This window comes from Trichosurus vulpecula, chromosome 4, assembly GCF_011100635.1.
Source record: "Trichosurus vulpecula isolate mTriVul1 chromosome 4, mTriVul1.pri, whole genome shotgun sequence".
Taxonomy (NCBI): Eukaryota; Metazoa; Chordata; class Mammalia; order Diprotodontia; family Phalangeridae; genus Trichosurus; species Trichosurus vulpecula.
In genome coordinates this window covers 196,687,787-196,714,629 of record NC_050576.1, presented here as the reverse complement: position 1 = coordinate 196,714,629, position 26,843 = coordinate 196,687,787, and the positions used below count along the sequence as shown (strand labels likewise).

The 26,843-nt window shown below is 38.3% G+C and overlaps 1 protein-coding gene across 1 annotated transcript in view; it reads right to left on the bottom strand.

Moving 5' to 3' along the window:
* The window catches only part of MAP3K3 (mitogen-activated protein kinase kinase kinase 3), a 101,575-nt gene that overhangs the window by 55,483 nt on the left and 19,249 nt on the right, over positions 1-26,843 (bottom strand). Inside the window, exons 2-6 of the mRNA XM_036756874.1 lie at positions 24,385-24,488; positions 22,534-22,626; positions 13,295-13,335; positions 9,610-9,709; positions 6,233-6,346 (exon numbers count right to left, since the gene is read on the bottom strand). Of these exons, the coding sequence (XP_036612769.1) occupies positions 6,233-6,346; positions 9,610-9,709; positions 13,295-13,335; positions 22,534-22,626; positions 24,385-24,488 (452 nt within the window). The remainder of the gene's footprint in view (positions 1-6,232; positions 6,347-9,609; positions 9,710-13,294; positions 13,336-22,533; positions 22,627-24,384; positions 24,489-26,843) is intronic.

The window sequence follows — 26,843 nt, the reverse complement described above, 5'->3', positions numbered from 1 at the left end:
GGCCAAACAGAATCCGCTGACTACATGAGGCAACAAGAAATATTAAAACAAAGTCAAAAAACTGAAAAAAAAAGTAGAAGAAAATATAAGGTATCTCCAAGCAAAAACAACTGATCTGGAAAACATCTAGAGGAGAAAAAAAATTTAAAAATCACTGGACTACCTAAACTCCATAACCAAAAAAAAGGCCTACATATCATATTTCAAGAAATCTTAAAACTGCTCAGATCTCTTAGAACCAGAAGGCAAAGTGTAAACTAAAAGAATCCACTGGTCACCTCCTGAAGGAAAGTCCAAAATGAAAACTTCCAGGAATATTATAGCCAAAATCCAGAGTTTTCAGGTCAAAGAAAAAATGCTGCAAGCAGCCAAAAAGAAAGAATTCAAGCACTGAGGACCACAGTCAGATCACACACTATTTAGCAGCCACCACTAAAAAAAGGAGTGGAGAGCTAACAATATGACATTCCAGAATGCTGTACGTAGGCTTATAGCTAATAATTTACCCAGGAAAACAATATAATCCTACAGGGGAAAAATGGATTTGTAGTAGAATAGAAAACTTCCAAGCATTCTGGATGAAAAGGCCACAGCTGTGTAGAAACTCTGAAGCTCAAACACAGGAGTTAAGAGAAATGAAAAGGTAAATATGAATGAACAACGATAAAGAACTAAACAAAGATAAACTGCTTATATCCTAATATGAATGAGTCTCAGAGACTCTTCTTTACCCTATCATCATCATCATCATCATCATCATCATCATCATCATCATCATCAGGGAGTCATACAAAGAGTCTAATTCGACAAGGACTGGGAATGGTTCTCTTACATCTTGATAATCTTAAGAAAAGAATGGCAAGAGAGGGAAAGGGGAATACATTTAGGGGGAAGGGAAAGGAAAGTTAGGGGAAATCATCTCATATAAGTAGAACAAAAAAGTAGACATCTATACAACTAAGGAGGAAGTTAGGAAGGCATGGTTGACACTTGAACCTCACTGTAATCTGAACTGGTCAAAAGACAGAAGAATACATACATACATACACATATATACGCACACAGAAGCAGTTGAGTCTGGAAATACATTGCACTCAACAGGGAAATGGGAGGAAAAGAGGAGAAGGGAAAAGGGGAGAATCAGAGGAAGGGCAGGTTAAGAGGAAGGATTAGTCCTATAGGCTAAACAAACTTTAAGAATGTACAAAAATATTTATAGCCTTTTTTGAGGTGACAAAGAATGGGAATCTGATGAGGCGCCCTCAATTGGAGAATGGGTGACCAAGTTTCAGTATATAAATACTATGGAATCTGACTGTGTTGTAAGAAAGGATGAAAAGGATGGATTCTGAGAAAATTGGGAAGATTTGTATGAACTGATGCAGAGTAAACAAGACTCAGGATATAATTTCTTATTGCTTGTTCTACCTTTTGAAAGATGAAATTATCACTAAGGTAAGTCAAGAAGTTATTAGTTGTTTCATCTTTGGCAGAATGAGAGAGCACCAACAGATGACCAGATATTTGAAGATTTCCCATTATGACCCTATCATGCCTTTGTGCCAGATTTCCCAAATTCTTCATCTGTTTCCTTTCTGTCTAGGGGGTCTGTAGTATATTCCAATGAGGGAATCATCACTTCTGCTTCTCCTTCCTTTGACCTTAACCCAAACATTCTGCCATGTCTCCCTCCCCACCCCCCTTCAATTTCCTGGATTTCTCTCATTTTCATATACCTTCTTAATTTACAATGAAACTCCCTCTCACCTCCCCCCTCACCCTCCAAACACACACACACACACACACACACACACACACACACACACACACACCACTTTTACCTACCCTATTTCTATAAGGTGTATCCATGCAAAGCCATGGTTCAGGCATGAGTTTTATAGCACCAAGCCTCATGGATAACCTGTGAGGTCGAATTTGCCTCCTTGCATTAGAACCTCTAGTTCTTGTTTGTTGCCAAAACACTGGATATTTGTGTATATACACAGAAGGCTGTAGTCAGTACTGCAATTTTTTTGGGGGGAGGTACTGTCTTTTGTGAATTTCTGGGTACTTCAGCTGCTATTCTTCTTTTAATCTCTGTAGTATTTAATTTGGGGAAAATATATAAGCAGTTTTCTTATTCCCCCATCCTTTTAAGTTTAATTCCCTTTTGATTAGATTTGCAAGAGACCTGGTAAAGACATTCTTACTAGCCTATGCCAGGCATACTCTATATTTGGTGGGGAACCAGTCATCCCTATATTGTAAGATGTGATACAGAAATCCAAATCCTACTCTCAGGTACCACCTCCTTTGCCAGTACTTCACCTGCCAAATTAATTTTTCTCTCCTGTGTTCCTTTCCTTTGATGGGCAACAGTGAGGAAACACAACCCATGCCCATATGGCTTTTAGTTTCTTGCCTAAGGTTTGATAATTGTTAGCAATAATTTTGGGTTCCTTCTATGTCATTTGTACCCACATGAATAACCAGAAGTGGTAGTTGTCAGCTATCTTCATAAGTCTTGAGTGGTTCTTTGCGAGATTTTTGGTCACATCTCTCAAGAAAACAACAGAGCTTTCGATTATTGTTATCAAGTCAACAAATAGCTGCCTCAGTACACTGAGCAAGGAATCACCTGTTCTTATTACTCTTCTCCTATTCCTCTTAATCTCTTACCTACTAGCTTCTGTGGTTCTATTATCTCATTCCTTAGAGGAAAAGCAAATTCAATTTATGCAGCAAAGAAAGGTTTGGATTTAAGATTAATTGTATGTGGGAACTTAAGAACACAAAGAAATGCCACAATGGGTCAGTCCAAGATTTTAGACTTGAGAAATAGGTCTGATTGTGTCGGCTTCTACAATGATGGGGAAGTAGTAAAGTAGTAAAGGCTTAGCTATAAAGACTCGGAGATTAGCTTTGATCAGGCAATGGAAGTCTTGAAGATAGTTAAGAGACCTGGGAAAAATGAAAAAGAAAGGGACACAAAGGTAAATCTGAGAGTCTTATGGATACAGGTAATAGAAGCAGCCAGTTGAATGGAGCCACTACATGAAGATGCCAGTAGTAGTGGAAAAAAATCTAAGAAAGAGGCTTAGGGAACAACTGAGTTGAGAGGGGAGGAGGATAAGGGAATGAGTGAAGGAAATTCCTAAAATTCAATTGGAAAGGTAACATGATAACCAAGATTTGGCAGGGCAGTGGATGCTAGAAACAGAGAGGGACTCCAATACAGAAAGGATGTTCAATCCCAGAAAGCCTAGGAGAGAAATAGAGGCACTGGGACCTGTTCATAAGTGGGTTACTATTTACCTTTGAGGAGGCAATTTGAATACAATGGTACGGCCAGAAGCCAGACTGAAGAAAACTAAAGGGAAAATCACAAAAGAATTTAGGGCAGAGGAAAGACATAGCACATCTGAAAAACAATATGAATAGGAGAAGAATAATGGAGTAATAACTAACAGATCCAGTAATAACTTTTTAAAGATGAGGGCACACTGTAGGAAGTGAAGGATCATCAGTAGGTAAAACATTAAGACAAGCAGGTAAATAATGGGTGTCTTGAAGGAGAAGGCTGCTACAATATTCCAAACTTTGGATAAAGTCACTGCTTTGTAACGACAGACTTATTTGTAAGCCCAGCTGATGAAATTCCAAAAGCAAAATCTCATTATTAAGATTGATCTTAAAGGCAAATTTGTAAGGTAAAGAAATAGATTGTGTCTACTTTGTATATATCTTATATAGGGCAGTATCTTATACAGAAATCCTTTTTTAAATTTATAGTAACATTAAGATTCAATAACAATTAAGTAGAAAATACTTTCCACAATTGACAAATGAGAAAACCGACAAAGAATGGTAAAATGACATCAGTGGTAGGGTTGAAAATAATAACTAAATGGGCTTATTCACAGTTTAGTCCTCTGATCATTAGACTATCCCTGCACTTCATCTTCTCTAATAAGGAAAAGGTATTTTGGATGAGATAGCTAGACTTTCCTTACAATTCACCAAACATATCTTGAGCATATCCTATGTATTAGGCAAAGGAGAAGGAGGAAGGAGAGGATGAGGAAATACAAAGATTTCTGCCTTCATAGAGCTTGTAGTTCACTGATGAGGCAAAACATACATTTGGTTAAACAATTATTAAGCAACCCCTCTAAGTATATAAGTGCTGAGAAGGCACAGAATAAGGGAATAATCAGAGAAGAGTTAAGAGTTAGTCAGAATTATAGAATCTCAAAATTGGAAGGAACCTAAGAAACCATCTAGTAAATGACCCAGAATTCCACCTACAATATTAATGACAAATGATCATCCATCCTCCACCTAGAAACAGCATCTTGAGGGAGTGGAATTTTGAGTGCTGGCACTTGAAGAAAGTAACATGGGTAGACAGGAAAAGAGAGGGCATTTCAGGAGAGAAAAGGCATAAACAGCAGTGCAGAGGGAAGAATAAGCAAGGGTTTGTAAAGAATCCAGTCTGGTTACATCAAAAGAGCCATGTTGGAGTATACTGAAAGATGAGGTTTAAGAGAGCCAGGAACAACAATAGCTGGAGGGCCTTGGAAGCTGGGTTGAGTTTAGATTTGATGTGATAAGTAAAAAAGAAACTACTATTTGTTATTTCAGCAGGTGAATCATTTGAATAAAGGAATTAAACAGAAAAGGACATTTTCTATTTGGAATACCTCTTAAGAATTTCCAGAAAATGGTCCTTACTATTCTAAATGGGTAACATGCACATACAGTATATACTTTAGCAATGTTAGGAAAACACCCTCCTGAATTCAGACTTCCTACCTGTAGTCCCCTCTGCCTCAATGCAATGAGGCAGGGCAATCCAATCCCACAACACATCTTTGTAATAAATATTTAGGGTAAACTCCCTATTACTTAAACCTTGCCTCAAAGTTAGGGTGGGTTGGAAAGTCTACAAATGATGCTAACATCAGCTGTCTACTACTTTCTGACCCTTACAAGCAAAAGAAATAATGCCAAGAAGCCCTCTCTAACTGGGTTTCAAAAAAAAAAGTGGCAGAGCAACCAGTGATTAAAGAACTGATCTTAAATGGGATGCAGTCCAACAAAACATGTGCCACAACACAGACCTTTAAGAAAAGGCACATTCCCTGGCTTCTGATTGCTAATACAAATTGTCTGCCATTTAGGGAGGCAGCAGCTGGGTTATTTGCAAGAGGTCATAAAGGTCTTCAGGCTTTTTTCCATTGAACAGAAGAGAGAGTTTCCTTCCTGCACATTCCCTAAGGGAAGGGCAGAGTTGCTGAAGAGCTGTGGGAGTTGGAGTTAGAGAACCCTCCAAATTCAAATTGTAGACAACCTGTGCTGGATGCCAATAGTACTACATTTTTCATGTTGCTCAGGATCTTTCATGTTGGCTTTGAACCTGACCAACAAGAGACAGAGTGCATTTTTTTCCTTTACTGTAAAGTCTGTTCCTCCCTCTCACATGCTATATAATCCCTTCTGTCCCACTTCCCACTGAAACAAAAGAAAAACAACCAAAAAATTTCCTGGAAAAAGTGCCCTTTGATTCTTCTACTTTGAGCTACATTTGTCATTTGATGCTGCCATGAATAGAAAGGGGACAAGAGAAATATGGAGGACAGTGGGGGTGGGGGTGCAAGTTTAATAGTAAAGTCACTAAGAGTAAACAGCTTCCTTTCTCTTCTTTTCCTGTGCTGATTAGGAAACTCACCCAGATGCCAATATAGCCTATATCTGCATTTTAGAACAAGTCGAAGAGCACGCTGAAGACTGCTATTCTCAGAAAAGGAAATTATAGCACTTACTAAAGTGCTACAAAAATAGATGTTTAACAAACAATTGACCAATGAATGAAAAACTTTAAGAACTACCTGTAGCCAAGAGCCAAGGAGGTTAGGTCTCTTCCCTGACCCTACCAGTCAAAAGTCAGGTAGTTACATTCTGGCTTCTCAATGAAATCAAAAGATTTCCAAGCAAATCCTGCAAACAAGATGAGTTCCCCATTTAGGTATAAGAATTCATAATTCCACCCAGATGGTTCCCACAACAGTGGGGACTGCCACAACAGATGATGGGCTGGGTTTTTTTCATGTTTTCTTTAGAAAAATGGCTAAACTATGCATAACTCTTTTAAGGAAGTATAGCAAGCCTTCAGATGGGAATCAGTTCCTCCTCTTAGTTGCTGGAACAGGACACATTAGCAGTTACTTACATGGTTTCTATCCTGGGACAGCAGCAATATTCTAAGGCTTTTCATACTTGAGCTTCTATCCAAAAGGTCGATTGCTTTATCAAGATCATCTTGATTTTTCAGCAAGATGGAGAGCTGTAACATAAGATATACAAAAAGAAAATAATGTAATACATAAGTCCATAAAGATGTTTCATATTTAGGTTTTGCAAAAATAAGTATAAATTCAATTCAATCTTAGAGACTATGTCTTTGGACACCCTTAGGTCCTAAAATATCTAAAAGAGAGTCCCAAAGACATTTATCAAAGACTGTTTGCCTTCCAAATGCACTATTTAATCCAAAACAAACAGGATTATTTGTCCCACTACTAAGATAGAATCTGGAAACTACTTAAATGGTTCAACAATTTTGCTAACAATATTAGAAGCATTAGAGAGGCAACATGGTACCACTATACTAGACTTGGAGTCAGAAGACCTGATTTCAAAACAAGCTCCAACACAATGCTAGCTCTATGAACAGAAGCAAGAGCAAGATATTTAACCTTTGTGGCCCTCAGATGTAAAACAAGGATAATCGTATTTTTAATATCTGCTCCAAGGGTTATTGTGAGGAAAGAGCTTTATAAACACAAGGCGTCATATAAGTATCAGTTGTTATTAAAATCAGGAAGGATCTAAGAAAGTAGAAATTGCTATCCAATCTGGAATGTAAAGCCATACAGCACAGCAAGATTAACATTCCAGGGCTTAGGGAAAGAGTCTTATTTAATGTGAGCAATAGATTTTAGGTTTCAGTCCCTTCTTTTGATTTCCTTGAAAAAAAAATCACACAACAACAAAAAATCACAGACTAAGTATTAAATGATTCTTATAAATGCTTTGGTAGCATCTGTAGAGGTAAGATCTTTAATATCCACAGCAAATTCTTCAGTTCCCAATATATCAAGAAGAAATGAGAAAAGATACACTTAGGAATAAGAGAAACTGTGCTGCAAAAAAACAAAACAAAACAAAACAAAACAAAACTAAAAACCAAAACAAAAACTTGCTGCATGGGCACAAAATCAGGAGATTTTTTTTATCCTTAGGGCTAGGGGGCTTAAAAACAGCACTGAAGGAAAAGAAATGAGATGGTGAAGGGATCTAAAAAATGAAAGTGAAAACCATGGTCAACTCTTACTCATTCACATAAACAGAGTAAGAAGAGTCTCATCCAAATGATGGACAACCTAAACATAGTTTATATTTGGCTTCAGAATGTCTTTCTATACATAAATCTGAATATAGGAATGGCTGTTAATTCAAATTCACTTTGTTGGTAACTGAAAAATATTACTGAGAAATGTAATTCTTAATAGAAATTCTGGAAATATAGAGACTCTTAGTCAACATGTGGATTGAAAAAGAAAATAATACTTCACCTTTTTGGAATGCCTTTATTATAGAAACTAGCCCCCATTAACAGCGTATTAGCTGACTTTAGGTAAGAGTATAAGGCTCACAAGGTTCTCTCTTCTCTGGAGTCAGTGACGACTGATTGGTGAAAAGTCTTCTCTTCTTTCCTTATAGGTCTGATGTGGAACCTTCACTTTCTGTGAGCCCTCTGTATTTTTTCTCCTCATGTACCCTTATTACCACATTACCACTCTCTTTCTTGACAGCTCCTCTCTAGTTTCATCTTTTTTACATGTATAAATACAATCAGCCACCTTATGCTACAGGTTACCCAAAAACTGTATATGTAGCATATTTAACCCCCCACCAAAAAAAGATCTCAGTATTTATCTAGATGCTTTTGATGTTATAAATATTTAATCTGAAGTCTGGATTTCTCCCCTCTTGACTCAACTTCTGTTTGTTTAAATTAAAATATTCATTCTCTTGCTAATTTCACTATCAAGAGTCTACTCCAAAATAGATTTCATTATGTCTTTCAGATTTTCTATACTTCTTAATTCTACCCAGAAAATGGAAAGTTGGACATTTCTAATTTTCATGAATTTATAAGGCAATATATCCAATTTTTGATGTTATAATATGAACAAAAAATATATAGCCTTCAAACTTAAAATATTACCCCTTGTCCCAGGTTTACAGGTCCAAACTACACAGAAAGTGTCTAACATATTTCAAACAAAACAACGAGGCTGTTGTATATTTAAAACACTTATGCTCCTTGGAAGCGGGGACTTTGTATCCCAGATGGGATATAGTAGTTGTTTAATAAATGCTTGATTGAAAATGTGAAAAGATGCTTCAAGAGGAACTATAAAGTTGACTCCCTGCTCAACTCTTATGAACTCTCTGCTCTGTTCTTCAGTACCTGACTAGATCTGTGATTTTGCTGGTGTGGGTTCTCTCCATTGATGAAGACAGCAGCTGCTCTATGACTCAGAAGAGTGAGAGTTGCTATGACTGACAAATTCTGAAAAAATCCTACTCCCTATGCTTCTAATTTGGTGAGGAGCCTCTCCATTTGGAGACTAGCTAGGCTGGCCCTCAAGCAGCAGACAGAATCTGCCACCAGATGCAGATGTAAGACTTTTCCACCTTGGGAGGACCATCCAAAGCCTGTACCTCACAAGCACAATTTTGAGATTCTCAGTGCCATAGAGATGAATTTAGTGAAGTTTCCACTCCATGTTGGAAATAAATACCTTTTTTCTCAGTTTCACCTTTTTAGACTCTATACCACAGATAACCCCAAAACTGTATGAATAGCTTATTTAGTTATGCAATGTACCAACCAAAACCCAGTTGTCATTTTTCAAGCCTTCCCCAGAGGGAAGAAATTAAAAGGCCAAAAATAGCATAAATCCCAAGAGGGACCTCCCACCTCCCCAAACCCCTAAACCCGAAGTAAAAGTAAACAAGAGAAAGTCTGAGAGGTTAAAGTCACAGAGCCGAGTAGGTGCTAATTTTCAGTAACATCTTGAAACCAAGATTGGAAACAAACTACAACACAGAAAATTTACTTGTGGGTAATCAAAAATTAAAGTTCCACTGGGCACAGAAACCTGAATTTCTAATTCTCAGATGAGGATTCTACCCACCAAGCTGCCCTGTCCCCAACACTGAGCCCACCTTTCCTCTTGGAAGCAGTGCACAAAGCTGGAAAGAATGGAGATCCCCTCACACAGCTTAAAGGAGACACCATGGGAGTCAGAGCTACCCACTGTGAACAGGAAGGAGAGAAATGGAGATGCTTGTATTTTCTCCCCTAGAGGAAAGAGCAGAAATCAAGTTGCTGTGAGAGCTAGGAAGATGGATTCCAAAGAAGGAAAAATACAGATGTGAAAGGGAAACTAGAAAAAAGTCCTCATCTGAACAAGGAGGAAGGAGGTGGGCAGCTGTCCTCATCGTGGCCCCAGGACTATCATTCTATTCTCTTACCTCATTATTCATATAATGGAGAACGAGAGGTTGCCCAAATGCTGTCTTCACCTTCTGTTCCACATCTTCATATCTCACAGGGCGGCTAAATGGTATAATTCTGAAAAGTAGAGAAAGAACCAGTAAGCTGTGTGTTTGAGAGATAGAGGGATATATAATTATTTTTCTTCTTCCTTTCTTCAATTTTTCCCCCTACTTCTCACAGGTGTGTTCACCAACGCCTTCGGCCGATCAATGGTAGGCAGGCGCTGTTACAGCCGAAAAGCTTACTGTAGTAAGACTCCAGTTTCTGGATTATCTACACCAACCACTAAGGCTTGACTCAAATTAAGTATAATCACACACAAAAAAAGTATAATCACACCAATCACACTTTGAAGCTTAAAAAGCTATGGTACAAATGCCATCAGAAATGTAGAAGGGGAATATGTGGTAAAGAGCAGGAAAGACTAACTAGATGAATCAGTTCTATGATCTGAAAGCCCTCTCCACTGTCCTTTTGGTAGAAGCCTGTGACCGTCACTTGAGTAATCTGATGTTCAGAAGAGAATCCTAGGCTAGACTTCTAAGCAATACAAATTTCCTTAAACTTCCCTTTCAAGAGTAACTTTCCCTCATTTTTGCTAAAATGAGAGCAGTAGTTAGGTTAGTCTTTGAAAAATCTTTTTATATCTTGTTCTTATATCACTTTCACTTCAAAATTTATCCCTCTTCCATTCCCTGCCTAGGAACCCATCCCTTGTAACAAAGATTGAAAAAGAAGAGGAAAAAAGCAGTTCAGCAAAACCAATCAATCCATCGGTGGTGCCTGAAAGTATATAAAATACTCCACACCTATAGTTTCCCCTCTTCCATTTCTGCAGAGAGGAAAGAGAGATATGTTTTCTCAACTCTTCTTTGATTATTACAATTAAGAACATGTTATTCTTAAGCTTCCTCTTAACCACCACAGACATTCCTTCTGCCTTGGGAACATTAACAGAAAGGCTAGACACATGCTCAATATTCTTCAGCAGCAATATTTTCTTCAGCTTTCCTGGGCAGGCTGATAGTACTAGGAGCTCAGAACTTTGGGGATTGTCCTTAAAGCCTATCATGTTGGCTTAAAGTATCATTAGTAGTGTTAGAGAGTAAGTTTCCAATAAAGTTTACTTGAAGGTATATTTTCACATTCTGCGAACCACTAACATCAAAGAAAAAGCCCCTGAGTAAACTGGGGGCAGAGGATAGGAAATCACTTTTCCCTGTCTTTTTCTCTCAGCCAATCTCAGATCCAGACTGAGGAAGATCAGAAAGAGCTACAGAACTTATAACTGAAATAAGCAGAAGCAGGAAAATTACTACAGCAATAAAAATAAAAAGATTAACAACAAAACAAATGAAACTACAAGGTGCAAAATTATAATGACCAAGATTGGTCCCAAAGAAGCAATATGAGAAGGTGCCTCTCTGTTCTGGGTAGCTATGGAACATTACAGATAATTTCAGATTTTTGGATGGGTTGGTTAGTTTTGCCCTATGGCTCTTATTTTTTTTAAAATTCTAAAGGATGGCACAGGGGTGAGGGAGGAGCAGCATAGGAAATATAAAAACAAACGATATTATAAAAATGTATTTCTAAAAAAAATCAATACATGAGACTAAAGTCATTTGGCATAAGGTAGTTTGAACTTGGCACTGGTGTACTTAAGTTCTGTATAAAGGCTTCAAACATATACACTATATACAAACACTGAAATGCCATTGCTCCTACAAACAGCTCCATACAAAAAGTATGTTAGTTTTTAAAAGTATGACACTAAATCCCTGCCGTTCAGGACAGAAGTCCATTCTTGCCTGACCACCTTAAATATCTGTGGTTAGACCTGGCAGTTTCTTTGATATCAAAACACACATTCACTTTCTCAGTTCGAGTATGCTCACTGTAACTGCATACCACTTTGGGAATGAGGAATTCAGGCAAGCGTAAACTGCATAATTAGACTCAAATACAACTAAGTTTTTATTCAACTTTTCTTCTGAAAAATCTCTCCCATTCCAAGCTCTCTCAAACACTACTTTAGGACAGAAGTGTAAAAAGCAATAATGTTAGGGTGGCACATTAATCTCTGAGCTATTAACAAACAGCACTGAGACCAAACATTGGGGCTGAGTTCAGAACACAGTTAAGTGGGTTTGTCCTCTTTATAAATCTGAGAATAGCAGTGAAACCCTAACATGGTATCAAGGCATTAAGACAGCAGACTGGCAAGAAACAATGACCATGCTTTTCTCAGGCATAGGCTAAATGGCTGCCACATTTTCATTCTGTAATAGCTGCTACAACACTAAGATTAGAGAGCAACTATGCTTTAGATTAGTGACTGAGTTGTTTTTAAAATAAGTCATTCATCTCCTTCTCCAGAGCTTACAGCTCCATGTGTTTTTTACAGGAACTAACTGGTCTACCATCCTTATGGAGTCACATGGACTCAAAGTTGTTTCTCTTGAATTTTGGGAGGAAAAGAACCAAAACTGTTCCAAGAACGCACAAGGCAGTCTTCAAAATGGGCTGGAGACAGCAAGTAGGCAAAGAACCACCAATGACTATATTACATAGGTCAAGAATAGATTGTGTGCCTCTGACAATTACGGGGAATTGATCTTTTACACCAAGAGAAACACTGTTCCCAGAGATTCAGTTAGGTACAAAGAGCCTTGCCAGGGAAGGGTGGTGGATGGTGAAGAGAAATGAGGCAGAAAAAAGAACAGCTCAGAAGAAGGGGGGAGAGGGGGAAGAGTGAGATGAGAAATGGAGGGGTGGAGAGAAAAAGAGGGAGGACAGGGAGCGGGAGAGAGGGAGGGAGAGAGGGAGAGGGAGAGATGAAAAGAGAAAGACACCAAACAGTACTAGGACCTGAACTTTTTGGCACCTGCAAAACAGCATTAGAAACAGTTAATTTCAGATAAGGTCAGTTCTGTTTCTTATCACTAGAAACCATGTCCTTATCTCATGATGCAAGACAACTGAAATAAAAGTGGTAAAGAAAAGGCATTCCTACTGGAGGTGAAAAAACTCACCTTCTCTCATCTGCTCAAAGAAGTTTGACAGCTTTCTATTCTACTATCACTAAAAGGCTCTCACATGTGGAGAAAAGAGAGGAAACCTTCCTGTTTCCTTGTCATATCTACGAAGCCTCCCATGACTGACAATATTGGTGTATTAGAGAACTCTGTGAGCTTATAGGTCCATGCCTTAGAGTTAGCCTTCGGCTAACCTTGAAGTAGATAATGTAAACAAAGCAGGAGCTTCCGAATCAGTGGTGGGAATGGCCCCATCACCCGGCATACTCTTGCTGTCTCTTGCCCTCTCAGGCAGTGTGGCCTAAGAGGATGCTGAAGGCAGGATGCATGCAGGACTGAGCAAAGCCTTTGTCTTGGCTTTTTCCCCAACCATTACTACCAACAAAAGAGCAATGCAATCTTGGGTCCAGATTTTACCATAGTATAACATAAGCAAAAATCTCTTCCAGTTCCCAGATGAGGAATGAATGGTCTTTTGGAAAGCCTGCTGTATACTCTTCTGGGTCTCGTCTCAATGAACCCAGAGACCACCTGCTACAGGAAGACTCACTTCCCTAAGCAGCGCATGTCCTAAGAGCTTTACCAAATCAGTGTCTCATTACCAGGGAGGAGGGAGACTTACCGCCTTTCCCCACTGTGCTCAAACTTGATCCTTACATCACTCTGCCAAGGAAAAGAGAAAGACATGTTAGGGATGAGCACTTTGGCAGGTGATTTTCCAAATATGTATTGCTGGAATACACACACATTCACAAGAAAAGTCCTAGTCAGATCTTCAGCATAGCTTGACAAGCCAACTGCAGACAAGTATTTCAGCTTTTCTGTCCATACAGAGAGTTTCATTCTCTTTCCAATATTCCAGACTACCAGCTCTGAGGCTAACCTAAAAGGTTGTGACCCATAAAGGTAGGACTCCTTAGAATAATGTGCCCCATCTCCTGTTGTGCCCATGATCTCCCTTCCTGCATTCACGGCAGGACCGTAGGCAGGTACCCTCTGTTCCTCTAGGTTATGACAGATAGTATCCCTGCCATATTACCTTCCAGCAAGAATAATTTCCCTTGTAGCAGTTTCCATGCCCTTCCTTACGGAACCATGGCAGCCTAGTCTCCATCATTCACCTGGAGTGAACAGCTGACATGACTTCAAGGGGATGAGGCATGAGATCAGATCATGCTGCACACTTCTTCCTCTGTTAACATTTTTACATGGGTAAGATTTGGTTAAAATTAACATTAAAGAGATCCTTCATAGTGAAATGATAGGCTATCAGAGTTGGAAGGGACCTTAGGAATTACCTAAAGTAAATAACTCATTTTAGAGGTGAAGAAACTAAGGCCCAGAGAGGTTAACTGACTTGCTAGGGTCATATGTCAAATTCCTATCTTCTGACTTCCCCGTGCTGAGCCACTCACAGCTCCCCCTTTACATACTCTCTGTTTGGGTTAAGAAACAATGGGCCTGGAACATCAGAGTTCAAATCCAGCCTCAGACACCTACTGTATGACCCTGGCCAAGTCATGGAGATAATGATAGCACCGATCTCTCAGGGTTATTGTGAAGATTAAATAAGGTAATATTTGTAAAGTGCTTAATAAATGCTTATTTCCTTTCTTCCTTCTAATTAAACTATTTCCAGAATTCAACAGGTCATCTGCTACCTGTTCACATTCACAGTGTTTGTCTCCTATGCCTAGAATATACTTTCTTCCTCATTTTCAACTTTCAGAATCATTATCTTCCTTCAAAGATCAGCTCAGGGGCCACCTCTACCATGTAGGCTTCCATGACACGCCCCCCCACCCCATGAAAGTGTTCTCTCTCCTCTTATTCTTAGAACACTTTGTCTGCATCTTTCCTTTGTCTCATCTCATTTTCCTACCGTTTCTAACACTTACCTGTATACCTGTGCCTGTCATGTTTATTTCTCACTACTGTGTCTAAGAACAGTACCTTACACATAACAGACACTTAACAAACATTCATTAAAATGCTTTAGCTGTCATTATCAGAACAGAAAACACAACCAACAGTAACAACAGCAGATAACAAAAGGAGGAGGTATCATAAATGGGAAACAAGCATCTTAAGAGAATCTACAGGGTGATAAAAACAAAATGAGATATAAAGGAAAACAAAGAGAAAAAGGAAGATTACCAGGGAATTAAGGAGATACAGAGATTAAGTTGACTGGATAAAACAAGCAAGCAAGCATTTATTAGGCACCTACTATATTCCATGTAGGCATCAGAATGGAATAGGTGTGGGGAAAAAAAGAGGAATAAGGCAAGCTTAGAGAGAAGATGGTCTAGAAATCTAAGTAAATGGGAAGCAAGTAGAATGTACAGCTGAGTGGTAAAAAAGGGAGTGGAGAGGTAAAGTATGGTTATATTAAGGGCTCCTTCCCCAGGAACTGGGAGGAACTGTACCTTTAAAGCACAAGAGAAGACTGGGGTTAGCTGACTGTAAAGCAATGCCAAGAGAGACTGACATTCCCAAGAGCTAATAGAAGACATTAGATCTCTTAAATAAAGAAGTTTTCTTCTTTATGTCCCCTAGTATCACTGCAGCATCCCTCCTCATAGTAATGATAAAACTTAATCTGGATGTCAAACTTACAGCAGCTCTCTTTTTCCCTTAGTACACGAATATGAGAACTATACCCCCTACTAGCAGCAATTCAAGTGTCAAACAAGCAACTAAATCAATCAAGAAAGACATTTATTAAGTAAATACCATGTTCCAGTACTGTGCTAAGCACTGGGGATATAAAGCACAAAGAATGAAATAATCCCTACTCACAAGGAGTTTATAGTCGAAAGGAGGAGACACACATATAATACATGTGTGCAGCACAAATACAAAGCAAATAAATACAAATATATAGAAAGCAGTTAAATATATGATACTCCTTGAGAAAGAGGGCACTAGCAGGCAGAGAATCAGCAAAGGCTTCATGCAGAAGATGACGCTTAAGCTAAATCCTAAATGAAGAAAGGGACCCTATGAGGGAGAGGCAAAGAGAGGAAGTGTCTTCCAGGTGGGGATGTAGAACAGCCAGCTGAGGCTTAGCTCATCTACCAATGTATATAAAGCTTAGATGGGAGAAACTGAGAAAAAGAAAAAATCTCAGAATCACCACTCTTTGTGGAAGAGTTTGTGGAAAAGTTGATGGAAAATTGCTCTTGAGTGAGATTGTAACAGAAGCAGAGGAAGGGACTGATGAGGCCAACAAACAGCAAGCTGGAGAACTTTGCAAGTATGGAGGGGAAGGAAGTCAGCAGTGAGAGACTACGTATGAAATGGGAAAACGAGGTATTACTGTTAGGAAATCAATCTCAGCTAGCCATGTTGCCTCAGTGAGACAAGCTGGGTGACATGAAGATTCTTATTGTACACAAATACCAGCTTCTTTTGCTGTTGCTTTCTCCTTCCCCTCATGCACGCAGTCTGAGGCAAGCACCCTAATTTGCCACATTCTAGGTATGACTCTGAACGACATCAATGTGATTGGGTGTCTCTGAGGCCTAGGTAATTTTGTTCATTCTGCTATAACCTAGGGAATCCAGAATTTCATTTGGCTCCCATTTCTAGAATGGATCAGCATATTTCAAATCTCTTCCAAAAAGTTTCCTTCCAATAATTAAGGAAAATGAATGCATTTCTGGGTGAGGCCACAAACTAAGCATTTTTCTGTTACATTTGCAAGAAAAAGTTAAAATTCATTATTGCTTATTAAGTCTAGCACTCAAGCACATCTACCCGAGATTCATCAAGCCTCCTCCTAGTGGCCCACACTGAGAAACCCTACAACTCTGACCTCTTCCTTTCACCTGCTTGCTTCTCTCTCTAGGCCTTTGCTCTTGTTCTCCCATCCAGAATATCCACTGACTCTTCTTTCTACTTATATAAATCCCATCAATCCTTCAAGGACTGTTTAAGCTCAACATTTTTTGATGTTAGCTTTTCCAATGACTCCATAGAGTTGCCTCCTTCTTAATCTGATTTTCCATAACATTCTTTATCTGGACCATACATGTTGGCACAACAACACAAAAACTTATATTGCTGTTTAAACGCTTCACGTGAGTCTCATTTTACCAGAAGAGTTCATAGATATTGAGACTATGTCTTACATTTCTTTTCTATTCCTCACAGCATGTAGCATAGTGCTAATGTATCATAAATAGGAAAACAAAAGAATCTGGCTAAACTGAACTGTCAGCTAGTCAATAAGCATTTATTACGAACCTATGATGTGCCAGGCACTGTGCTAAGCGCTAAAAGGATACAAAGAAAGTCAAAAGATGGTTTCCACCACTTAGAAGCTCACAATCTAATAGGGGAAACAAAATGCAACTGGGAGGTGCTCAGGCTGCTGGGAGAAATCATAGTATAACAATTTAGGCTCCTTACCTATCCCCCCACAACTAATTTGGTGACAGAAAATATATAAAAGCAACAGAAGTGATGTAACTTCAAAAAAAAAGAGCACTGGATTTAGAATAAGAGAACCTGGGTTCAAATCTTAACCCTACCATAATTAGCTATATAACTTTGGGTCAGTCATTTAACCCAAATCTCAGTTTCCTCAAAATTGGGGGTTAGACTGGATTAATCTGTAAGATTCCTTCAAGAACTAAATCATATGAAAAAGTAACAGATAACAATATCAGGAAAAAAGGGCAATATGACTGTCTCAATTAAGAAAATGATTATTGGTAGGGCTAACTTCCACTAACACCATGAAGAAATGCCATTTGAATTCCCCAAATCTCAGCATAAAGTTGGGAAAATGAGAGTGTGGTGGGAGGAGGGAAGGAAGAATCTGAGAAATACTGAATAGATTACCATTTACTATTTATAGGTTTTATAGGGGTCCTTTTCTTTTATCAATGATCTTCTTGGGACATATGCCTAGGGGTAGAATCTCTGGGGCAAAAGGTATGGATATTTTAATCACTTTATTCGCAAAATTCCAAATTGAAAATAGATTTTATTTTATATATATATATATGTGTGTGTGTGTGTATGTGTATGTGTGTGTATATATTTTATTATTTACTCCTGATCTGAAAAAGCTTAAATCTCCTCTTTCTCCTTCCTGGGAGCCACCATCTACTCTCACTCTCCTTCTGGTTCTGCATCTTATCTCTAGCATACATTTTTGAGCCTTATGTCAAGGATGAATTTCTGAAAAGGAAAAGAAATTTTTTTAAAAGAGTACCAAAAATAAAATTTTAATTTTAATATGTTCTCATTAGCCTATTTGAAAGAAACACCAATTAAATGCATAAGTAACTATCTCCTTCAATGAATCACAGCTTTTATGACTTGGAAAGGGATCTTGGAGAGCATTTAGTCTAACCACTATCTGAACAAGTATCTTCCCTACATTATCCCTTATGAGTAATCATTCAGTCACTGCTTTACCACTTTATAAGGCAGCCATTCCCCTTTTGAACAGCTCTAATTGGTCAGAAGTTTTTCCTCACATCAAACCTCAATATGCTTCTACGACATCTACCCATTACTCCTAGCTTTGACCTCTGGAGTCAAGCAGAATGAGTTTACTTTCAAACCCTTGAAAGAAAGCTAGCAAGTCCCCCTGTTGGCAAATAACTTAAGAGGTAGTCTCTTCTGCTTTAGTCCTTTCCCATACAGTAAAATCCAAGGTAAAGAACAGGAGATAAAGTGGCAGAGGTGAGGGCAGATTTCTCTTCTACTGGAATTTCTAGAAGTTAGGTTATTATTTCCAGAAACTTCAAATGTCAGACTAAAAGGAGTAGTCCTATAGGACAGTACTCTACTGTAGACAAAGAATATTTAACCCTTTCATCACCTTTTTTCTTTTTACCCTGAACATACTTTTATTAGGAATTAAACTCAGTGCCAGAATGTCCCCAGGTAACCTGGCTGCCTTTGTAAATTCACCACATATTAAAAACAAATGGAGTTTCTCCCAGTGAGGACTGGCATTGCGCTGGCTTACTCCTCCATGTGCCTGCAGCAGGGGTTATAGAGTGGCTCCCTCTAGCCAAGGAAAAGGGAAAGCGCTCTCTTTAGTACATGTATTACTATTGGGTTTGGTAGGAAGGTTCCTAGAATGTTGGATCAGCTCTCAGACTTTACACATACTTGTACCCTGTCCTACTCAACAACACTTAATAAATATTAATGAGTAACTGCCTATATATATATATATATATATATATATATATATATATATATATATATATATATATATATATATATATATATATACACATATATATACTAAGGTAGGAGATGATGGATTACACAACTAAATAGAAAAGAATACATCAGAATATGTCTAATCACTCAACAAGAAAGGGAGAAAATCTGTATAACAGAGATTGGATATTCCTCCCTTTCCCTATCTGTGCTTCAATTAAATTCAATTATTCAACAAATATTTGAACAATTATTATATGCAAGAGACTACTAATAATGTCTTAATTGCCAAACCTAATAACCATTTCTCAGTCTTCATCCTTGACCTCTCTGCAGCCTCTGACACTGGTGATCATCATCTTTTCCTTGATACTTTCTTCTCCCTAGGTTTCAGGAAAATACTCTCTCCAGCTTTTCTTCCTACCTATCTATCTAACTGCTCCTTCTCAGTCTCCTTTGCTCGATCTTCATCTATGTCACACCCACTAAGAGTGGGGTTCCCACAGGACTCTTCTGGGCCCTCTTCTCTTTTCCTCCTACTCTATTTCATTTGGTGATCTCATCCCATTATCATCTCTATGTTGATGATTCTTCAGTCGACTTATCCGGCCCTAACCTCTCTGCTGACTGTCAGCATGTCACCTCCAAGTGCCTACTGGACTTCACAAAACTCAACATGTAGAAAATTGAATGTATTTTTTCGTCCAAACCTTTCCCTCCTCCAAACTATTACTGTTAAGGGCAACACCATCCTTCCAGTCTCCCCACCTAAGTAACATCCTCAACTCTTCATTCTCTCTTACTCCCCATACCCAATCTATTGCCAAGGTCTGTCTATCTTACCTTTGTAAAGTCTCTTGCATATGCCTCTTTCTGTCCTCTGACACTACTATCAGCCTGGTACATGCCTTCATCACCTCATATCTGGACTCTTCCTCTTCATCAAGCCCTCGTGGCTGATCTTGCTGACAAGTCTCTCCCCACTCCAGTCTATCCTCCATTCAGCTGTAAGAGTTGTCTTCCTAAAGTGCAGGGCTGAACATGTCACCTCCCCCTACTCAGTAAGTTTCACTTGTTCCCTAACACTTCTAGGATCAAATATAACATCCTCCTGTGAAAAATCTAATAGAGAGGAAAGTAGCTACATGGCTCAGTAATTCATGGTATTTTCTTGGTTGCTCCCCCTGACAATATTAATAAAACCTCACATTTTTTTCCCACACCTTCAATATCTTTCCCTCCTTTGGGAATCCATCCCTCACAATTTTATCACCTACAGCAAAGACTTATTAATCAAGCAACAAATATTTTTTAAGCTCTCACATGCCAAGCACTGTGTTACAGAGCAAGGGATACAAGTACAAAGAGTGAAACAATCCATATCCATGAGCTAACATTCTAATGAGGGAGACAAGAAGCACATATTTAAATATAAGCTGCATAAACATCAAGTAAATATACACATATATTTGTAAAAAGTAGTTAATACATATGGTAATTTGGGAAGTAAAGTACTATAGCAGTTTGGGTGAGATCAGGAAAAGATTCATGCAGAAGATGGTGCTTTAAGCCAAAGGAAAAGAGGACTCTATGAAGATATCCTTTATGTCCACCTGGCCTAGTCCAGCTTCTCCTCCCTGTCTATGTTCTCTTCAGTGCATTTCTACCTCCTCTATGAGCATATCTAGCACTATGATGTTAAAGTCCAATGTGATGATTCTTCTGTCTTTGATGGTGAAAAGTTTGTTATAAAAACCTTTGAAGACCTTTTCTATTTTTCTTTAGTTTGTTCCCTGCCCCCCCCTTTTTTAAATTTTAAATGTCCTTGGGATATCTTTGCTTAATTGTGCCTCTCACTAAGCTTTCTTTAAAATGTTTTTTTTTAATCTTCTACTGTTTCTCTCTGTTTTATGCTTAATCTTCCATTATCCTTCTCCACACAGGTGTACAAACAAAATGACACACTAAACCAATGCGGTATTTGACTGCCATCACTCTCCATATGGCACTTTCTCAACTAAGTCAAGAATTGGTTACTAAGATGCTTTGTAAGCTCTTTTGGTTGCTTGGCATGGCAGTTGATTTATATAAGGTAAATTTTTGTATAAAAGGAGACTAAAGTGTTTTAATTGCCATATCTTTTTTTCTCATTTTATTTTTCTTTCTACTCACTTTGATCTCTGCACTAACAAGTTACTGGTCCATACACAGACAGCTGATTTAGGAATGAAGCCCACCTTATTAACAAGTTATTTTTTGTCTGTTAAAATATAATCAGTTTCATTGTTTGAGATGTCATTCAGTGTTCCCTGTGTCCAATACCTACCAATTCTTTTTCTTCAATAAAGTAGTTATTGAATAGTATAGATCTTTGGCCTCTCTCCTTATGTTTTCCTAATCCATATTTTCCAACGTATTTCTTGTCATCAAGAATCAAAGTATATGGAGGATCTTATTGAGATCTTATTAGAATTTTACTACTGCTTCACCATATGTAATAGACCCTAGTACATAACAAAAATTTTCATAGTGGTCTTTTTGCAAACACTTGCAAGCAATGGAATATGAGATGATCAATTCCATGAAATGATATTACTTGTTACCCGTAGGACCATGATTAAATCCACTTTACCAATTCTCTTATTTCCCTCTCCAAGGAAAATCTGTGATTATCAATTCATTTAGCTGCTACCGTTTAACTGGTTTCATTTGTAGCAAGAATGTTGTGATTAATTTCATTTCCTCCAGTCGTAGGCCTCCTTATTGGTTACTGAACAATGATTTCACATTTATTACAGTAACAGCTAATACTTCTGATACTTTGCTATTGTCAATTCAGAAGTGGAAGGGCCATTTTGTACTTTCTTTTTTATCTAAGAGCTACTCTGAATTTTTCTTTGTTTGATGGGTTACTGTGGCCAAGAAACTAAGCCTGCTGATGACAAGCTGCTTCATAATTAGCTAGGCTGCTTCTAGGAAAGCAGATTCCCTTTACTACAAGAACTGCACTAGAAGCCTTTCCAGCATGACAGAACCTTCAGAGCCTGTCTTCCACTGGCATAATCTGGAGGACACAAGGTCACCTCCACATCACAAAGAAGCATTAGAATATAACTTTGTGAAAGAGAAAATACATTAAATAAATACAACTCCCTTTTCAAATTTCTAGTCTCCCTCCACCAGTTAAGTAGCTTCCTCAAATTCAGGAACAATTTGAGAGAATGTAAAACTGAAGAGGGCAGCTAGGTGGCACAGTGGATGGAGCACTGGGCTTGGAGTCAGGAGGAACTGAGTTAAAATATGACCTCAGACACTTACTTACTAGATGTGACCCTGGGTACATCACTTAACCCTGTCTGCCTCAGTTCCTCATCTGAAAATGAGCTGGAGAAGGAAATGGCAAACTGCTTCAATTTCTTTGCCAAGAAAACCTCAAATGGGGTCATGAAGACTTGGACATGACCGAAACGACTCAACAACAACATAACTGAATAACATCAAAGTGAGATGTGTTATCTACAAAAACAGGATGTAAGTAATCTAACTTCATCAGCCTTAAAAGCACTCAATTGAGGAAATCAATTCATCACTCTTCCAACCCTAATATTATAACATAGACATTTTGTAAAAATTCATTTCAGTTTAAAGCATAATATGGTTTCTTACCGAAATTTTCTTTTCTTCACTGGCCCCTGCACATGGGCTCGTTGTTATTGTGGGGCTGTTCAAGTGGGCTGAGCTGCTGCTGTTATGTTTTTTCTTTAAAAACAAAAAACCTATTGTTAATGCAATTGTATTTTCCATAAAAATGAAGTAAACTAAACGAAAGACAAAGTGTAATATAGATAAACTGTGGTGCCTCTCAACTAAGACCATGCAGTAGGGTTATTTCCTAATTATGTCTTTTCATCAGGAATCACCAGGATCAGTCAGTCTTTCTACTGACCTTCTGCCTTCACAAGCAGCTGAAAAAACAACCAATGACTTCACCCAGTTTGAAGGAGGAGAAGAAGAAGAAGAAAAAAAAAAAACCTAGCAGGTCTCTCTGACCTAGTAAAGCTAAATCAGGGTTTGCCTCATAATGGTTTCTTACCTCAATCACATGCATTTCTTAAAAATGTGTCCTTCTTCCTCCCTGGGGCACCCAGGCCTTCTTACACCCAAATTCTAAAATAACTGTGGCCCTTCAAACTCAAGAAAGCTTTTATTTTCCATTAAATAGCTGCTTCCCGTTTGACTATTTAGAAGGACAATATCTGGATAGTATCGCACCAAACATTTGACATCAGAAAAGGAGTGAGGTCTCCAAGCTCAAGTCTGGGAGTGGGGCCTTATTCCGGCAAAATGTTCCTTCCAAATGGTTCTTTGAATACCATCCAGTCATAAAAGGGTAGATTCCCAAACAATTAGACAGTATGGAGGACTATGACTATGACAGTTTGGAAAAAGAGTACAAAAGTGAGTCCTAGCCCCAAAGAAGCTCAAAAGTAATAAAGAAAATAAAATCACATTTTAACTAATCACCCCTATCAAGTTATATATTTAACTGGGCTAATGGGATTCTGGACCCCCTAATATTCCTAAAACTAGAAAATACTGTGGAGACATTATATTCAATAGTCCTCAGGGAGAAGATGATCTATAGTCCTGTGCCTACCCCACCCAGGAGCCAAAAGAATTCCTGAAAAGGTTCGAGGGAATCTTCTAAAGTTAATTTAAATCTTTATTCAACATTCATTGAACTCACATATTTGTTGAATGAACAGGTGATTATTTGGCATATATCTGACCTGCCCTGTAGGGGAAGAAATACTCCTTATTACTCCTTTTCTATGGTAGAAAGTGTCTAGGTAATAGCCAGAAGACACTGGAGGTGAGCATGGGGCTTTAATCATCACCTAGGTTTAAATGTTTCTGAAGTAATACAAACTCTAAAAAGAAGTCAATTTTCAATTATACTAATAGAAGAAAGGAAGAAAATGGTAAGGATAACAGAAAAACTATGTTAAATAAGATTCTGGAATCTATGTTTAGGCAGGAAATTTACCTTCCCAAGTTTTACATGTGTCATTATTAAATTTTAAGTAAACTAGTTTGACTGGATACATTCTGATTTGGAAAGAAAGCCAATCCAGAATAAACAATTTGCCAGTTAACCCACAAAGCAAAACAAAGTCAGATATAGTCATTTTTGGTTCATCCACTCATTCTAATCTCTTTACAGATAAACAAGGAAGAAGCTATGGGAATCAGAGACACAATGTTTAGCATTCATGATTGGGGGCCCCAAAGGTTGAAAGTTCAAAGGTCTTAGACACAAACTTTTCTGGCAGATATTATCACTTACCATTTAATAGCCCAGGGAATAAGGGGTTGGGAAGGAAGAGAAATGGGTAATTATCACTCTAGTCAACAGTATCAAAGTAAAGAGAAGCTCTTAACTTCACTACACATTTCCCACCTCACAGGCAAACTTGTTGTAGAGAGGTCATCAAATACTGCCGGGGCCACACCTACCTGTCTATTTGGGTGGCCAGTATCTTTGTTCTTCATGGTCTCACGTCGGCCCATCTGGAGAGCCACTAGATCTTTCATGATAGAATTCAATGCCTCCTGTTCATCTGTAATAAAAAGAAAATGACAGGATAAAGCACTGAATTTCAGGTCTCAAGGACACTTGTAAAAATATCCAGCTTGCCATTGTGTGGCCCAAATAAGATCTATGAACTTGTTTCTACATGGTACAGCCAAGTCAAGCTACATTAAATGAGAAAATAAACTTAAGCCACTCATTTCGTTTGTATTCTGATAGCTCTCAAATTCTATTTCTGATTTTTCTCCTTCCCTACTTCATTCTGCAAAAAAAAAAAAAAAAAAGAAAAAGAAACAGCTCACAAGCATAGGGTCAGGCCCAGAGTCCCTTGGAAGCTCAAACAGGGAAAGTCTAGCCAAAATCTGGAGCAGAGGAGCAGAGGATACCTCAGCAGTAGTACCCAAGGAAAATGAGCATTCTGACTCTGGGACATATCCAGCAACAAAACAGACTCCAAGTGTAATGAGTTCATTTGAAAATGATCAGGTAGTTACTAGGGAGAGAAACTGTTTTTACAATAAAGCTAGCCTCCTCTTACAACAAGAAGATGGTAGTTCTACTGTTTTTTCTTGCTGACCAATAAATACATTGTCACTGCCTTCCTGACTTTACTTTTGGCATCTTTAAAACAGCATGAACGCTCTGAGTCAACGCTCTATCCACCATACCACGCTCTCTCTCAACTTCATTACCAAATTTGGGATAATAAGACTCCTGAACTATGGCAGCCCAGCCAGATGAAGCACTAGGAAGGAATAGGAAAGAAATGTTACTCCACTTTGCTATGGTGACAGGTGAATCACAGAAGGTACACCCAACCAAACTAAGCAAACAGACAAGATTCCAAATCAAAGGCAGTTCCTACTATACGATGCAAGTTATTACCTTCTCTACAACTTACATCCTTAGAAAATTACCTAGAATACTGAGAGATTAAACAAGTTGGCTCAGTGTCACACAACTATTATGCGTTAGAGGAGAAACTTAAGCCAGGTCTTCCTAGTTCTAAGGCCAGTTTTCTATCAGCTCTGCCATGCTGCATCATCCAAGCTAAAATAAAAGAGTTTATATTTGATCCTGGAGTAGAAGCTACATGGAGCCACTGGAGTTTATTGAGCAGGAAGTAATGTGATCAGATCTGAGCTTAAGAAGAATTACTTTGACAACCCTGTGGAAGAAAGACTGAAGGAAAGAGTTGATGCAGGGAGACCAATTAGAATGCTATTGCAATAACTGAGGCAAGCAGTGGTGAGGGCCTGCACTAAAACTGTGGCTATGTGAATGTTAAGAAGGAGCTGGATGAGAGAAATGCTAGGGACATAGAAACACAAAGATGAGGCAACTGAATGGATAATGTAGATTAAGGGACAGTGAATGAAGGATGATGCCAAAGTTACAATCTTGAGAAACTAGCTGGAGTGGGGGGTGGGGTGGGGTGGGGTGGATGTTAAATTCTATTCTGGATATATTATGTTTGAGATGTTTCTAGGACATCCAGTTTGAAACATTCAATAGGAGGCTGGTGATGTGAGACTGAAATTTAAGGGAGAAATCAGAGCTAGATATTTATCTCTGAGCTATCTGCATAGAGTTAAAAATTAAACGCATGGAGCTGATGAAGTAATTAAGAGAATACAGAGAGAGAAGACAGCCCAGGATAGAGCCTTGAGGGACACAGACAGGGGTCAAGATATGGAAGATAAGCCAGCAAAAGAGACTGAGGAGGAATGGTCAAAGAATGGTTAAATTGGTAGGAGAATGAGTACAATATCACAAAATCCCAAAGGAGTGATTATCAGTGTCAAATGCAGCTGAGAGGCCAAGTAGGATGGGGACTGGGAAAAGACCATCAGATTTGGCAATTAAAAGATCAATGGTAATTTTGGAAAGCAGTTTCAGTTCAAAGGTCTTCAGCAACTGACTAGATTGCTTCCAGAGACTAGATTTCGTGTATATATATATATATGTATATACACACACACATACATACACACATATAATATATATAGATACATATATAATATATGCATGCATGTATGTATGTATGTATGTATATCCCCCACACAGGTGTCTTTACTCTCAATTTCACAAAGAAAAGAAAAAGTGTAAATGAAGGAATCAGCTTTCATTTTGTAGAAAAGGGTAGAGTTATAGGAGTTGGTTTAGCAAGCTGCCAAATTATATTTCCAGGAAGTTAATTGGATCTTGGCATCAATTAACGATTGAATTTTTTTTAGAAGTTCTAGTATAAAGCATACTCTTTCCTTTAGGAATGGTTTGGCACTATCTCCTGAATCAGAAATAATTGATATCCATAACGTAGAGTCATAGGTCTCAAGCCAAAGCCATATTCATTTCTTGCACAGTTAGGATCCTAGATAAG